The sequence below is a fragment of the Chroicocephalus ridibundus genome, chromosome Z (assembly GCF_963924245.1).
Source record: "Chroicocephalus ridibundus chromosome Z, bChrRid1.1, whole genome shotgun sequence".
NCBI classification, from domain to species: Eukaryota; Metazoa; Chordata; class Aves; order Charadriiformes; family Laridae; genus Chroicocephalus; species Chroicocephalus ridibundus.
In genome coordinates this window covers 51,439,112-51,456,521 of record NC_086316.1, presented here as the reverse complement: position 1 = coordinate 51,456,521, position 17,410 = coordinate 51,439,112, and the positions used below count along the sequence as shown (strand labels likewise).

The following is a 17,410-nucleotide window of genomic DNA, read 5'->3' as shown; positions in this document are numbered from 1 at the left end:
CCTGTCCCTTTCTGTTACCAGACCAAGATCATGCTTCTCCCTACAAGGATAAATGCTATCAAAAATGTTTCCCAAACTAGAAGATCCGTTTACTCTTCTGTTTCAGTAGTTCTGGAAGCATACAGTTTAAATTGTCCTGAAAGAAGAATTAGTTTGTGGCTTGCATACTTAGTTTTGGTCAATTTCTGAAAGAGCTGGAGATGGTACTGTGTCTTATCCAAGTTATTCAGTTTTATTGCTAGCTCCAATTCTATTTCACAGGTCACGATGAGGAACAAATGCACTGCATTGAAGTACTCAACTGGTTTACTAGTTCTAACCTCCTTGCTGCAATAGTCAGTTCTGTCACAGAATTACAGGATGTTGTAAACAAGCCAGGTAATTTTAAAAGTCTATTCTCGTAGTAGAAGATTTAAAAAAATCATCAGGTGGTTACATCATTTCCATTTTTAGGATTTTATCTAAGCTATTCTGGAGCAAATCTCTGGAGAGCTGTATTTTTGGAACAGATTAATTTTCTTTAATTGGTGATATGATACTTTATCATTACAGTATATAGAGTCATGGAAACAGAAGGCTGGAGAATGCTTCTAGAAAGCATATGAACAGTTTTGTCTGCTTTGTTGTGAGATAGAAAAAAAAACATCTACACCTCGCCAGTAGATATTTGGTTAACTTGTTCTTAAAAGCTTCCAATGAAGTAATACTTACAAGCTTCTTAGTTATCTGATTCCACTGTGCTAATATTTGAGAAGTATTTTATGGAAGCTCAACCTAATTTTTTTCCATAGATAATATCTACATCATTTCTGTCTATTTGATCTGTGCATTTCTTAAGTGCAGGCCCTAAAACTGACACATATTCAACCTAGGACATTACCACTGCTGAAAGGAAATAATTTCCTGCTGTGTTTTATATGATAGGAGTCTAGAATTTCCAAATCTGGAAAGCAGTTGAGTTTGCGGGACACTGTTTTCATCTGGTTTACTTGCTATCTTGTGCTTTTTGAGAGAGAGATAAAATGCTGTCAATTTTAACAACATATAGCAGTCCTTAGTTTGTCTGTGCTGTGTTCCCTCTCTATGTATGCGCTTAGTTAGATTTGTGTCTAGATTCCTTGATTTTCTCAGTCTGTCGTCATATAGAATTCTGCTATGCCTATGGAAAATTTTAGTGCCAGTCTCTGGAAATGTCACCTCTTTATTCCCAGCTGTTAACTATCTTCCTTAATTTCTTTGCAGTGAGGGCTGATATAAGATCTCACTTGGTTCCTCTGCATTGCTGTCATCCTTAGTTCTTTGATACCTGGTAGTTTCAAAGTCCCAACAATTCTGTCACAGAATAAAGGATATTAAAGGAAGGATAAATTTATATGAATAAAGGGAAATAGCAGGACAGAGAGAAGGTGGTATATTTCCCAGAAGCTTGAACAGTAACCTGGTAACAGAAGTCAGCCATTGAATCAAAAGTGTTTTGATACCGTTTCAGGTGCTCTATTCTTTTATCATCCTTTTTTCAGTAACTTAAATTTACATCCATACAAAACAAAGTTTGAACTGTATTTCTGAATATTTATAGGGTTTATACTGCAAGTGCTGCTGTGTATAGAGTATTGAGTAAGAACAGCAAATTGAAAAAGGATTAAGAGACGCTTTACAGCAACATTGATGTGCTGAAACGACTAGTTAGAATACCCTAAACCTCATGATACTTTGCTGGTATTGAAGTATAGGAGAATTCGGGTGGACTCCGTTTACTTGTTACCTCTGTACTCAACACAGTTTAGATTTTGAGAATTAGGAAAAGCCATGCTGAGAATGTTATGGTCAGTCAGTTTGGTGGTTCTTTCATAGTTATCTCTTTTTTAAGTCATTTTCACAGAACCTCAAGATCTAACTGCTCATGCATTACTTGGAATTCTGTTGCTCATGAGATCAAAAGTCTCCCAAGAACCTTTGGTTTGAAAAATAGTAATAAATTATTTAAAGTTTGACATGAAATTTCCAGAAGTATTGAAGTGATAAGGCTCTGAAGGAATATATTTGAAAGAAAGCTTGCATACTTAGGAAATTATGTTATGTTCTGTAAGTCATATTTCAAATAGGATTTAAACCTTCAAACTGACTTAAATTATTTTGAAATTTTATTAATGTAAATAGGCAATCTAAGAGGCATCTGCTGTCTTCAGAACTTGAAATAATGGCAGTTCCAGATTAGACTGCACATCAGAGGAGAGAGTAGGTGCTACCTGGATCTACAATATGGATTGGTTCGGTGTCTTAAACATTACTTTTAAAGATGGCTTGGTTCTGAGGAACCATTTCAGGCAGGTGAGAGAAACCAAACCCGGATCACTCAGATAACACTGGAAATTTTTTGCTTGTGCACTCTGGTGATTCAGGCACAGTTCTTGTACTTTTAACTTTTAAAAATGTGGTTTTGGTTTGACATTCACGATTATTTCTCTTCACACTGTTCATTAGTTTAGTTCTCATTCCAGCATGTCTTGGCATGATCTCTTAGCTTTAATTTGAATACAAGTTCATTGAAGTGTAGGGGTTTTTTGTTTCATGTGGTTTGTTTTTTTGTAAGGTTAGTTTTGTAAGTTTATTTGAAGAGACTCTGTACTGCGATAAACTAGAGAAAGTAAAGGTCAAGCTTTTTGAACACAAATATCATCAACTGTTACATACACAAAGCTTTTGAAGCCTTGCATGAAAATTTTAGTCTTGTGCAGTACTACTAAGTTCATCCTGCTGACTGTTCTATTTTACCAAAACAAAGAAGAATTCTTTCTTCATCTGTCAGTGACGATTTGCCACTTTTCATTCTTTTTCTTCATTTGTTCAATGTAAGAATTAATTAGTCTTTGTGATATACCTGTATTTGTGTTAATAATTTCTTATGCACATCACAATGTACATAATTTAATGCTTTAATTGTAGTTCCTTGATCCTTCCTGGGCAGGTACTTAAAATGCTTATACTTAAACCGTATATTCTCTTCCGAATCATTATAGATACACTTCCATATGGAATTGCATTATATTCTCATTTCATCTTTCAAAGCAGTCAGTAACTTACATCAACATACTTTTGTGTATTTACTCCAAAGTGCTTTTCATTAAAATTAAACAGAGGTGCTGAGTTGCTTTTTTATTCCCAATCCCAAGGAAGTGCCTTAAATTGTGGATGCTGAACTATACTGAATAACGAGAAATGGAATGGAATGATCATTTCACAACGCAATGACACAATTGCCTGAACTATTATTATTAATTCGTTTTTAATACAGTTAAGCTGGAGGTTCTAGAAGTAAGGAAAGGGGCTGCCATCCTAGGTACTGCACATATGGAGAAATACTGTGTTTTCTGCCAGGAAAATTATCTCGTGTAAAATGAGATACCAGGTGGAAATATTAGGATGTTCATTGACATCCTTGTTTCGTTATTTACTGAAATAACATCAAAGGAGAGTTTTTTAGAAGGTTTTGTTGTCATCTTAAATGGAAGGCAGTACAAATGATGTTCTTTTAATTTTAGGTTAATTTAACTAAACATTCAAACTAGTGAATGCATCATGTCTGGAGAAAAGAGATGGTCTTTGAAACTGAAAGACAGGTAGGACAGGATAATCTGTCATAAGAGTTAAAATGATGAAAGTAGCTTATCTTTTAAGTGATCAGTAATAGAGAACCAATGTAAGGAAAAAAGAGGAGCCTTGGCAAAAGTACACAGAGCATTAGAATAGCAGTTTCTTCTGGGTACGAGAATAAAATTTTTTTGTTTTGTTGGTTGAATTGCAAGGTAACAATGCTGGATGAGATTTTTAGCTTTAAAGATTAATAGAAAGAGTGCTATTTTACACATGAGAAAAAGACAGATTTACTACTACCTGGGATTATTGAGAGCATGTACTCAAAAATGATACTCCAGTTAAGCACTGGAATCATTGGAATGGTGGTATTTTGAAACCAAGCAGGAGAATGGCTCTGAAAAAAGAATGTTTGATTTTATCATGTGCTTTTTTGGATTTTATTTTGTTTGCTTATAGATAAATTTCATCTCATATGTGTAAATAATATATTCTTTGTGATGAGAATCGTAATCTAAAAATATCAATAATCACGTTTTGTTTGCTTTGCACCTTTGTCTTTATCCTTGCAATGCATAAAAAGAAATTCTTTAACTTAAAAAAGCTACGGTTATTTTTTTCTGTTTATACTCCTAAGTAAATATTTCATTCACTGCAGCAACAGGAGATCTGCTGTACTACTGAATGTAAATAAGCTCTTCCATGCTTGTCATCTTACACTGATAGTATCATAAGACAAGTAATGACAGATTAAGACCTGCCTAGCAGAGGGAAAACTAAATTACAAGACTTTTATTAAGGCATAAATAAACCTATTAACTGTTATCTGGAATACCAATTAGTGGAAGGAGCACTGACAATTTTATTTATCAACATTAAACACAATTATTAATTACAGACCTGATGAATCTAGCAGTAAGCAGGACATGTTGGGTGTGCTGGGGCCTTAAGTCCATTATATGAGAAGGATGATTACCAAAATCCTGTGGGGAAATAAGTAATTGTAGCTGTAAAATTTTAATTGCCTTGGAATAAGGTAAATTATATTCTCTTGTCTCAGAATATAAATAGTATGGCATTAAGGTACCAAGCCTCACTAATTTTGAACAGCAAATGATTTAGACATCTATAGAGGGGAGGGAAGAGGAGTCAGGAAACCCTCAGAAATTTGCATTGTAAATATTGCGATAAAATTATTTACCATGTGCCATCACATCTGACATACTTGACCTGGCTTGCATCCATCTTACATGTTTTCTGAATTACAAAATTAGAGCACCCAAGAAAGACTTAAGAAAGTACAGTATTGGAGGACAACATAAAAACAATTGGAAAATTATTCTTTGACAAACAAATCATACTCTTTTGAATCCTATCCTACCCTTCCATTTAAAGATTGATAGGAGCGCTCGTTGTTAAATACAGAATTTGTCCCAAAGTCTCTCTGAGATATTCTGGTGAGCTCGATCTTCCACTCTTTAATGGAAATTTCCTCCTGAGTATTTTGAAGATGCTGTTTGTTGTTCTTGCTTGTTTCCCACTGAAAACCCTGCAAACTAATAACCTACTTGATGTTTCTTTTTTATTGTTTCTTAAAGATCCAAATCCCTGGCTTTCTGGACACTTACTTGTAAGTGCAGCCAGGAACTCCTTTTCAAAACTTATGGACAAGCTGAATGTAATAATGGAGACTGTTCCAGCAGACAGCATCAGGAGCATTACTTATCTGGAGAAAGACTCCTTAATACAGAGGCTGGCTCATGGACTTCAGAGAATAAATAGGCAGGCCCTGGAAGCTGGACTGTGTGACAGACTACCCATTATGGTATGCATATTTATAGTGCTACTTCACGTAAACAGTAGGTTCACAGCGTAAGTGTTATAGTGAAGCTCTCTTCATAGTACTGTTAATTTTGTTTCAGATTGTTTATGAGTCCATTACATTGATGTCAACTATATAGAGAATCAGAAGTTCATTTGCAACACCCAAAAGTGTTAGGGTGTGAATAGATCTTTAATTGTCAAAGAATTTCAAGATGAGATTTGATATATCCAAGAAAAAGATTTTTTGAAGGTCTATCAAAATTGTATTTACTTTATAAGAACAAACTTGCTTTCGGCTTTAACTAAACGTTAAGGTTGGTTCTTTTTTTTTTTTTTTTTTCCCTCCTTCCCACTGTTCCGTCTCTCGGTAAAGATACCCTTCTTTCCTTTAACCAAAATGAAAGGATAAATGCTTTCTCACCTAATCTGTCTTTTATTGTGAGTCTTACGTGAAAACAGGTACTTCCTTAAAAACAGAATTTTCTGTAACCCTCAACACTAGGTGAAACAAGTTCACATTTTTTAACTCATGTGTGTCTTTTAGAAATGGAGGACAAAATGGCAGCTTTGTCTAATTTGCTTGTGTATTAAATGTTATTGATTTTATTGCTAAAGTAGCACATTTTATAGCACGTGAATTTGTTTCTGTTTATTAACAGAAAAGCATAGCATCTTTGCAGAAGCAAATATTTGAATTTACACAAAGACTTCATACAGCAGAGGTGGAACGCCGCTCACTGCGCCTAAAACTTGCAGAATTCAAATGGAATTTCAGTGAGTTGAAGAAAGAAGCTGATAAAGCCCAGAGCCTGCAAGAGCAAGTAAATATGTTTAAGCAATCTGTAAGTATATTTGATTTAAAGGAGACTGCTTACAAGACATCCTCCTTCTTACACATTTTTTGATTTGTGTTCTTCTGAAAAACAAGTATGAAATCAATCTACCATTAATGAATTTTCCAGAAAACTTACCTTGTAAATGTCACTAAACTATAAGTCAGATGTATTTAGAAGTATGTCCTTACTGCAGGAGTTTTTCTTTGATTTGTAAAAGAGGTACTCTGTGTAAATTACATGTTTGGTCTTCATCAGTCCAGGTTTTCTTCCATATGTTGAAAGTACCGGTGTGTTTTATATATGTTGAAAGGATTTATAGAGTTCACTTCAACAGAGTAAAGACAGGTGGAATGAGGGTATGCAATAAGCACGTTCATGAGAAGTTCATAAAGCATAAATGTAGTATTTTAAACTCTGCATGGATATTCCTCAATATTATGCTAGACATTTGACTGTATCTTTGAGTATGGGTGATATCCTCAGCCAATCAGTGCAAATTTGAGTGTGGGTGCTCAAAGGGAAGGAGTAAGGAGTAAGTTTATGGCAAGGAAAGTAAGGAGTAAGTTTATGGCAAGGAAAAAAAAAGCCCTCCTCTACACTCTCAGTAGCACATATATACCAAATTCCTTGGACCCTTTGCTGTCACTGATTGATTTATTAAAATACTATGGGTTTACTAACCTTTAAATAGCACTTTCCGACAGGAATGAGAAGAGACAAAGGTTCCTCAACAATATGAAGCCATAGTATAGAAAGTAATGGATACAGTGTTTGAGGGATTTATGCCATTTTGTGTCTTCCCTGTCATACTCGTGGAACTGTGCCTTCAGCCCTTCCTTCTTCAGGGAAGAAACTTGTCTTGCTTTTAGCGTGCTGGAGGTTCGCTGGGTACCCTTCCTCCAGTGCTTTTTTTCTGCATTCAGAATTGAGCCCACATTTGAGCTATCTGAGAAAGTGAATGGATAAGGATTCTTACACATGCTTTACAGGTGGGCCGTATAACTGCAACAGTCATGTCCCAGAATGAGCAGCACTTTCTGCAGCTGTGCCCAGTGTTGATCCTGAGGCCTAGTTGGTAGGCCAACTTGTCAGTATATCCCAATCGAAACATTTCCAAGCAAAGAATATATAATGGATGGTTTCACATCCATCCTCCTTCCTGTTCCTAGCTGGTAAAATGGATTTTTTTTTTTTTTTACTTAAATTGAAAGGTTATATCTAATCATCTGCAGTTTTGTTTGCATGTTCTTTTCCCTTACAGTTCTGGGACAGTTAGATGAAATTGTTACGTTCTAGGTTGTTGTTCAAACGTAGATGATGATTTTCCTTGAATAATTATTTCTTCTTTCTGGAACACTTTGGAGAGGGGAGAAAGAGTCCAGGAAGACGTTTACAAGATTTAATAAGATATGCACTGAAATGTGGGACATTGATCTGCTTATTTGCTTCTAAATATTGATTCTTTATAACCTGGGGTGCTAATTTGAATACAATGATGAATGCATACTGTTTACAGTACCCTGAATGCTTTTTTGAAAAATACAGTGGACAAAGTTGCCTGACATTTTATTGTTCGGTGATCTGTCTTCATGTTAAAAAACCGAAGTATTCATCTTTAGCATGCTTTTGTTTTAGAATTTGATATGTTTGCAAGTGGAACTCTGAAAGTCAAGCATGTAAACAAGTGAATTCAGTTACACAATCAAACACAATTTATTTCCCTTATCAGAAATTGATCACCCATGAGAGGTTGGAAAGTGCATGTGAAGAATTAAATAATGCATTACATCGGGAGCATCAAGCACAAGTGCTTTTGAATGAACAGGCACAACAACTCCAGGAGTTAAATAATAAGCTAGAATTGCACTCCAGTGAAGAAGCAGATAAAAACCAAGTCTTAAGTGAAACTGTAAAGGTAAGACGATTATCCTTCTGAAACAGGCACCAGCAATTTACCTTTTGGTGAATAAGCCAAATATTGCACTTGTGCAAATACAATTATAGGAGTAAATGCACACATACTACTCACTCCACTGGAATTTTAGAGTACTCAGAAAACACTTTCAGGATGAAACTTAGAGGTATAACTTCACTTTTCTGCTTTTGGGACTGGGCAGTGTACACCAGTATGTGTAATCTTTGAAGTGTCTGGTGTTTAAATGCTACGTAAGAGACAGCAGTTCTAGCTATCATGAGGTGTTTGCAGACTCTAGGTAAAATGAAGGAAGAAATACAGGAATACTTTATTTTTTGATAGAGATCATAAGAATACTTTAAAACCTGGATTAGCTGTTTCCTGAATATAATCTTAGGGTAGAGAATGCCTCTGTTAGTTTGGAATATGATAGGTCAGAGTACAGAAAGATCCTTTTTCATCAGGATTTAGAATATTCCCCAGACATTAGAAAGATTAATGAGGAAAAACATGATGTTATTAGCATCTCTGATTGCAAATCAAGGAGCAAAGAGAGAATAAAAGGTTTGAAACCAGGTGGTAGCTCACATGGGAAGGGAAGGAACCTTGTGATGGCAGGCCAGTAATGTGTGGTGACCTGAGCTCTGCATCTTTCATTTATTTTTTACTTAAAGCAAGCTTTACTGCCTGTGTCTGCTCTTCAGCCCTACTACTGTCTTTACACCTCCCAGTATTATTCTGTGAATTGATAGTTGAGCAAAAGAGACTGCTTCACTGGTATTTTGAGAAATGAAAGCACTTGTGATTCTGAGGAAAATTTAGGGAGTGATAAGAAATGTCAAGAGGTGGGAGGAGAACCAAAAAGATACAAGCTACAAAACTAGTAGGAATGTCAGAAACCATTGTTGAAAACGTAACAGTGAAAATGGATGTCAAGAAGGATGACTTGCAGCAGGGTCGAAGTTTGAACTGATATACACTGGAGGAAGCTGAAGGATGTTATTAAATTTATTAAGGAGGGTTTTCATTAACAGTATTATTTACTAAAAACACCTTACCTCACTAAGGGTGAAAGACAAAGACATTTCCGATTTACCCGTTGGTTTTTATGGGTTTTTTCCCTCCCTGTCCCCTAATTTTGGTTGTTTCATTTCAATGTAAGAATAAGCTTGTCTACTGTTTAAGTTAGGTTTCTTGTTAATGCTATTGCTTTTTTATTTCAGTTATAATTACAGTATGTATAAGCCATTAGATTTGTGTTTGATTTCTTTGGGAAATACTTGATTCAAGATTTTTAAGTGGATATTAGGATCATAAAGAAGGGAAGGAATAGAAGACAAATATTATTTGAAATTTTCATTAGGGTCTACTCTTTATACATTAATGCATGATATTTCACCATGTTTTACTTCCTATATAAAACATACCTTCACATTTGTTCAGAGGAAATGAAACAAAAAGTCACTTGTAGGGCTTTAAAATATAGGATGGGGTTTTAAACAAATATATTACATGGATCATTGGATACTGAATTAGATTTCACAGCTTCCTTTTTTTATTAATTAAAGGCTAGATACAAAATTTTGAGACAGCAGTGATCCTAAATGGCATCCTAATTCTGCAACCCGCTAGCAGTTATTTGCTACTGGAACAGCTTGATATCGTGTAAAATGCTTGCTTATAGCTGAAAGCTGTAAAGATACAATACAATGTAATAATATAGCTGTTGTACTAGGATGGAGGCTAAGAAAGTTGACAAAATAAGCCTTAGAGCTGAAATTTACCACTTACAGTTACACTGATTTGGTTTTCTAAATGTATTACTCCATAATTCTCAGTCTTTTCCATGGAGGAGACTTGGGCCAAATTTAAGTTGTAGATTTGTTGCCGTCTACTCTCCCTAAACTTCTGTTTAAATTCCAGAAGGTTGATTAATATCTATTGATTCCTTCATGACGTTTATTATAATAGTTAGCCCAAAATGGCATTGTAGTTGTAACAGTCTGTATCTGTGACTGTATCAAGGAAAGAAACAAGATCAGTTGTGGTAGCAAGGCAACACACATTCATGATCTAGTGTTTCTTGATTTTTTTTCTCATCATGCATAGGTGATTTTATAATGTGTACTTCCTAAATCATGATCTCGCCTTCAGTTTTTATTGTTGTTTTTTTACGGTTCTGAACCTGTGATGAATAAGTGCTTCCTAAATTCAAGTAGCAGTCTAACACAAACTACTTTGATACTAAGGGGTAAAAGGACTTTCTTTTATTTTGAGCTCTACATTTGGGTTTTTGAAATTGAAGAAATCTTTCATAAGCTTTTTTTTTCCCCACAGTTAACCACAATCCCACTTTATTCATGGCTTCATTCATGAGAGGCAGAAATGCTCTCTGCCTTGGCGTTTTAACTGACAGACCTTTTTCTCTTGTCTCATCTTGGGTTTTGTGCCTTAAAATTGTTTTGGTTTTTTTTTTTTTTGTAGCTCTTGTTTTGCAGTACAGTGGAACAATCTCATCTCTGCAATAATCAACCTTGACCTTGTAAAACAGTGTTCTTACAGTTGCATAAGCTTTAAAAATCTTAAATAGTACAGAAGTATGGGAAAAAAAGAACTGCTGCACTGAAAAAATGGACTAGAAAAAACTATGCCTTCATCTTCATCTTAACATACAAAATAATCTGTTGGTCTAGACTAAGTATATATAAAAAGTTGGAGAATGTGGTGGTGTACAAGCAATATTGGATGAAGTAGTGTGTCATGGAGTAAAAAAACTTGCTTTGAATTCTTTATTCATAGTTTTTAAAAAGGTAAGAAGGGGAAAAATAAAATATTGGGTACTTTTTCTTTTGGTAATTTATTTTTAAACTTGTTCACACTTCAACAGCAATCAGTAAGGAGATACTTTGGTGTTCACGTACTTTCATAAAGTAGGCTTATTAAAGGAGTAATACTTAATTTCTTAGCTTTATCGGTTCAGATTTTAATCCTGTATATTTTTATCTTCTTAATGGCATATACCATAGAGACATCCAAGGTAGCCAATTACATGCAAGGTCAGCTGGAACTAAGCAACTCTTTTATACCACTTTTTTTATTAGAAGAGGTAAATCAGTAGCTCTGATTCCCCTGCCTTTCAAGAGAAACTTTTAAACAGGCATCTATAGCAGACCTAATTTTTAGTCCTTATAGAAAATGTCTTAATTCCAGTAAAATACTTTTTCTTTCTATTGACAGGCACTGTGTGTAAATTTACTTCATTTTAGTATTTGTAATAAAAACAGTATCTTTTAAATAAGCTTTAATTTATGGAGCGTGTCCTATAAATTGTTAATAAATAACTCTGTGTGCATTTCAAGTGCAATATGTGTTAAATCATGTAACTTGCTACTGGTCTGCCTCAAATAGTCTTCAATACATGTTTTAGAAGAAGATACCCTAAATTTCTGTTTGTTTACTCTTCCGAGTTTAGTGAAGCTGCCGTTGATTTATGACAGCATAAGTGAGAAAAGAATCTCATCCAGGTGCTTTGATAACACTTACAGAAAAACAGTTTTCTGATGGGAAGGTTTGGAGTATTTATTTTCACTAGCTATTTAATTTAAATAATTATATTCATATTCTGTTTTCAGAAAGTGTAGTATCCTTTGCTAAACAGACACATCCGAATTAATTAGATTCTGGTGGAGACTGGAATTTCCAGGTTTTTTAGAAGTGGATGATTTCCCTGACGAGGCTTTTCATTCTTAGTGTGGGTATCAGATGAAGGTGCTGCACAATTTGCTGCTGTTTGTTGCTTTTTCTCTTCATACATTTATAGCTACATATTTTTTCCCTGAAAAATAATTCTAATTATTTATGCAATTTCTTTTATTAATACCATTGCACACACTTTGCAAGTCAGTTTTGTAGTTGGCTATTTCTGCAAAGGATGCAGTATTCTAACTTATGGAAAGGTTAAAAGGCCTCACTTACCTGAGGAAGACTAAGTGATTTGCATGGTTCTCAAACAGAACAGCAAAGATAACAGTCACTAGAAGACCAAAAAAGGTTTTGGCTTTTTTTTTTTTTTTTTGGTAAACTCTATGACCTCTTCAGTTGGAAAGACTGTTAGGGTTTGGGTGCACTGAGGAATACTGTTGATTTGCAAAAACTTGTTTGTCACTTTGTCAAGAAATACCATTTCTGTGCATTGCTCAGTTAAATTAAAAGCTGTTCTTTAAAGAAAGCTGTATAGCTGATTACCATTAGCATCTAACTTAATAGAGAATTTGTATTAATCAAGTTTAGCATGTTAAAGAGAAGCAAGCTCCCCTCTGAATAGGTTAGAAACTAAAATTCATAATTCATTAATTAAATGATTTTTTTAAGTTCTCATACTCTCTATGTTCTGAACACCTAAATAATTCACAAAGTAGGTAAGAATGGATTATCATTGCCATCTGCCGCATTTGTAGTAAAAGGAGGTCATAAGTTTTCTTATTGCAATAAATCGCAGGTTAAACAGTTTTGTCACGTATTTCAGTTTGCGTTAACGCTATTTGTAAAATAAGTAAGCCTGCTCATTCTCCTTCTCTGTTAAATAACTTCTACTACTGATAACTTCTTAGGTAGATAGTCTTCAAAGACTTAGGTCAACTAAAGACTTCCCCTGGAGCTGATCCTTTGTGCTTTCTTGTTTAAAGATTGCAATGCACTGTACATGGCATTTAGGTATATGAGTAGGGATAGTCTTCCCAGGCATCCTTCTGGCAGCTGCTGCCTTACGTAATAGGAGAGACAAATAGGAAAGCATCCTGTTGTGGGCTGCACCTGAGAGCTTCTCTTCACAGAAGGGAAGAGAAGACGACTGTGACAAAGTCCGCATTCTATTACTCAATCTCCACTTCAGATATCTAAACCTTAAACCTCACCTTAGATTTCTCTCTTCTGTGGTTTGTCTGTGAAGTTTGTTTTATTGTCTGTCTGCTTTATTATCTAACTTTTTTTAAAGTCACAAACCTGTGCATTAAATCTTCTCTTGGAGATAAATAATTGTACTCTTATTCTTTTTAGCACTTTGAAAGCAGCTCTTTATGTTGTGGTGCACAGCTCTCCTTGCTTTGCTTCTCTGGTTAGCCTCTACGATTCGGGGTCTAAGGATTGCCCTGTTCTTTTTCCACTTTAGAGATCATGTCATTAGGAATATTGATCCCTCCGTTTCCTCACAGAACGAACTTATTTCCAGGCAGGTTGTTAGGTCTGTGTATTTCCTTTGTTCTGTGCCGAGAACATTCATCAGTAAGTATCAGCATGAGTAGCCTGGAGGGACTGAGGTCAGTACATGGCCTTTAGAAAAGTATTGTATTTGCTCCATAGTCATCAATGAAGAAACCACACAACTAGCAACCAAGTTGTTGAAGGTCTGCCTTAACTTTTCTGACATAGGCTTTCTGGAAAATATGTAAGTAATAAGCAGAACAGGAGAAAGAATACAGTTAAAATTTGTGGTTATGCACTAGTTACGTGTTTGCACTAACCTGCAGTTCAATAAAACAATAAAACTTTTGTGTTACTGGTTCATTTATCTGAAGTTCCTCTTTTATCCACTTTTCAAGTTGAATGTCAGTAATAGTTCATAGTAATTTGTGCAATGTTAAGATTTTATATTGAAATTTGAACACTTCTTCATACCAGATGAACATTTTTTGTTACTTTTTAAATTATTCTACTATAAAATATTTGATTGGTTAGTATTAAGAATATTACTCAGGCTGGTTTTGTCAGGCAAATTCTTTACTGTCTTTGTATAGTAAGAAAATAATAAAATAATCTCCAAAATTCCTTCTACTTTACATTGAGAGAAGAGTGAAAGGAATTGTCAGTTTATTACATTTATGTTCAATCTGTTCAGGTGTAAACATTATTTCTGTAATAAGAAGAGACATCTCTATGTTAGAAAAATTCATATTTTAACATGTCAGAGAGTTTAACTGAGGAAGATGCTCTCACCGTTACAGCAATTTGGCTGTAATTTAGGTACTGAGAGAGAACACTGCAGTAAGTCATGATTACGTAACATCACTTTAGTTAATTTTTGAAAGCTAATTATGACCAGGAGTTAATTTCCAAGTAAAAGTAGGTTTCCCCTTCTTTAGAAAATTATGGAGTAAGTTTGATCATGCTAGTCTGATTCAGTAGTATAATTTCAATAGTCATTTTACTAGTCACGCACTTAAGTGCACTTCTGGTAGTTTGCAGAGGAATGCAAGTGATGAAGACAGGTAGAACTGTGCCCAGGAATAAAGAAACTAACGTGGAAACGAGAGTCAGTTATTTGGTCTGTTAAGTTCCTTCTCAACAGATGGGCGGGACCTTGGGTTTTTTGATCTAACATATTGATGACTGGCACACAGTGAAATCTAGAATGCTTTAGTTATGTCTTTACAGTGTAGTAATGTTGCCTATTTCAGAGAATACTTTTTATCTTGAGTCTATTTGCTGCACTGTACTGTTAAAAAAACAAAAAGAAATTCTGACATTCTGTCAAAGATTAAATAAAGAAAAGTTGTGTGAAACAGGGCATTTTTATAGTCTTTTAAAAGTAACTTCCAATATTTTCTGGGTATTCCACTTGTAGGAACTATTTACCTCACTTAGGGTGAGCAGAGAATAAATGGAACTATATTGGGATCTAAAAGCTTAATGGTTTTATTGCTGCATTGTAATTGTACTAATAAACACCTCTGTCCATGACCTTGGAATTTATAGTGCAGTGAGAAAGATTTATTGACATCTAATTTGGAAGAAAAATGGGATTATTGTGTAATTACAGTGTGTGGTTATTAAGCGTATGTACTTACATACTGTTTATCCCTGTTATTTCAAGACCTTCAACTATGTTTTTAGTTTTCACTCAAAAATACAGAAGGCTTCTTGGTAAATCCAGTGCCTGGGAGATCTTCGTTAAATTACTGGGTCAACTACAAAGTAACTTCGTTACCTTGAGATGTGCAGAGGGGATCAATAGATCTTTAAAACAGCATGTGATGTTTTTAAATAAATGTTCTAAACCCTATTTTTCCTAGTAGTTTAGGTATCAATGTATAGGACTTTCTGCTATACAGGTTCTTGATATACAAGTCCTTTATACATAGATTTGCTTCTTGCTTCTGTTTATCTAGGATGTCTCTAGGGCCCCATCATTTTTTCACCTTAGTCAGGTTTTCCCGTGATCTCCTGTTCTGTTTGTTGTGAAGCTAACTCTGTAAAGATCTTTTATATCTTCTTGTGAAACCACAAGTAATTAACTCTCAAATACCTATTGGAATATAATTATGTGTCTAACTGGCATAAAGCTAAAGCAAGAGATGCATTCCTTTGCACTTTGGTTCCCTTTCTTGGCTTACATACGATGATTGCAGCCATGCCTGACTTTGATGTAATTTGGTTTTTGAATTTAATTTGACACTTTAGTTTCATTAGGTATTCAATGATTTTCAAGGGCAGGTTTTTTTTTTTAAATTAATACGACTTTCAGTTTCCAAAATCTATAGCTATGCTATCCTTCTTTTAATCATGAAAAGCATGGAAGCTCATTGAGATTGTAGCAGGGTAACAACCTCAAAACAGAAATTATTTTTTTTTATGTTGCCTTAGCTTTTGTGTTGACTTTTACAATATGTATTTATGAAAAACCCACTGAAGTTCTTGTTGCTACACAAATCTTTTTACTGTCTCAGTTCAAAGGTCTTTTTAAAAATTTATGAAAACTTTCCAGCTAAAGTAAACCCACTTTAATTGTTGTTTGAATTTGGTTTGATTTGTTGGGTTTTTTTTTGTCTGTGGACTATACAATAAGTAATTTAAACATTATGTATTTAAGATTCTCAATTCTAAGTAACAGTCCCAAGATTTTATTTATAAATAGTACTTTGCTGTTGTACAAGAAAATTTCTCAGGTGCGAGAATGAAGACATAAATGTTCTTCTTCTTCAAAAAAAGTTAACTTACTAAAATAATTAGTTGTGTGGTATTACCCAGTGTGTTTGATAACAAGGCATATTTATTACTGTTGCTTCTGTAGGTGGGTGAAGCAGGTAATTTTATAGTAGTTTTATGGTGACATTTTATCTTATACTTAGGAAACGTACCAAAAGTGAAAAATATGAATTCAGTTCAGTTTAACAGCTGCAGTAATGTATTGCTGTCAGTATTTACCATTACCTGCTTCGGTATTTGTGTGTGCTGTGCTCAGAAAAACGTATTTCTTGTTTAAGTTTTGTGCTCTCAGTTGGTACTTGATATGACACAAAGCGTATCCAGAGGGAAGTGAGACACCCAATCAATATGCCTTTATAGCACTTTGATCTGCTTGCTGAATATTGGGATGTAATATATCCTTGATGCTTTTTCAACAGAATGATTTAGAAGTTGCCTTTTTTATTAGTTAAATTATGCTTTACTGTATCTATTCTTTCTGCTAAGAAGACTACTCTCCAGTTTTTAATGAAGGGAGGGTTAGGGGTGACCTGTATAAAAGAATAGACCTTTTAGTATGAAATTACATATTTATCAATTCATTCCTATTTTACTGAGGTTTAAGGAGTAAAAGGGATAAAGAGAATCATGTATGCTTTTTTTTCCCCTGCAGATACTTCATGCAGCAGGATGTGGATGGCATAATATTAAAATAAAATATGCACACACTAAACATCATTTGGGGCTGTCTGTGGAAACACGTATAACTGAATACAAATGTACGGTTTGGTCAGAACTCCTCTGAAGGAGAGCGCAGTATTTGAATGTAACCTGTATAAAGTGATAAATCTGCTGAAGCGTATGTTAATGTGCCATGTTAAAAAATTATTTGTCCAATACACTAATTAAAGAAAACTAAAAAGTCTTGCTGAAGCAAGATCAAAACTTCAGGTGGCATAAATTGGCACACTTGGCATTGTTCATAACTGCTTAATGTGATGGGTCATAGTAATGCACTAGTGTCTGGTGGAATTGTGCAGCAGCCTCTTCCAAGAAAGTGCTGCAGAATGACATGCATCACTGAAACAACTTAACTGGGACCACCAGTATATTGAGGTTATGAAGAGTATATTTTCTTACTGAGAACTGAACCTAAAGTTCTGTTTCAAAAATTTCTTGAAATTTTTGACTTTTAGGGTTCCTATTTTTTGAACCAGTGACTGAAGTAAAGACATATAGCCACTGTACCATAATACTTGTTTTTTAAATTTAGTTCTGAAGC

The 17,410-nt window shown here is 34.6% G+C and overlaps 1 protein-coding gene across 5 annotated transcripts in view; it reads left to right on the top strand.

Moving 5' to 3' along the window:
• CCDC171 (coiled-coil domain containing 171) overlaps nucleotides 1-17,410 on the top strand; it is a 153,702-nt gene that overhangs the window by 65,967 nt on the left and 70,325 nt on the right. For 3 of the 5 annotated variants that reach the window (XM_063320554.1, XM_063320550.1, XM_063320552.1), the window contains exons 17-20: nucleotides 262-378; nucleotides 5,193-5,419; nucleotides 6,078-6,260; nucleotides 7,984-8,169. In XM_063320554.1, coding sequence (XP_063176624.1) covers nucleotides 262-378; nucleotides 5,193-5,419; nucleotides 6,078-6,260; nucleotides 7,984-8,169 — 713 coding nt within the window. Of the gene's footprint in view, nucleotides 1-261; nucleotides 379-5,192; nucleotides 5,420-6,077; nucleotides 6,261-7,983; nucleotides 8,170-10,653; nucleotides 10,736-17,410 lie in introns of those variants that run through there. The other 2 variants (XM_063320555.1, XM_063320553.1) reach the window with 2 other exon arrangements.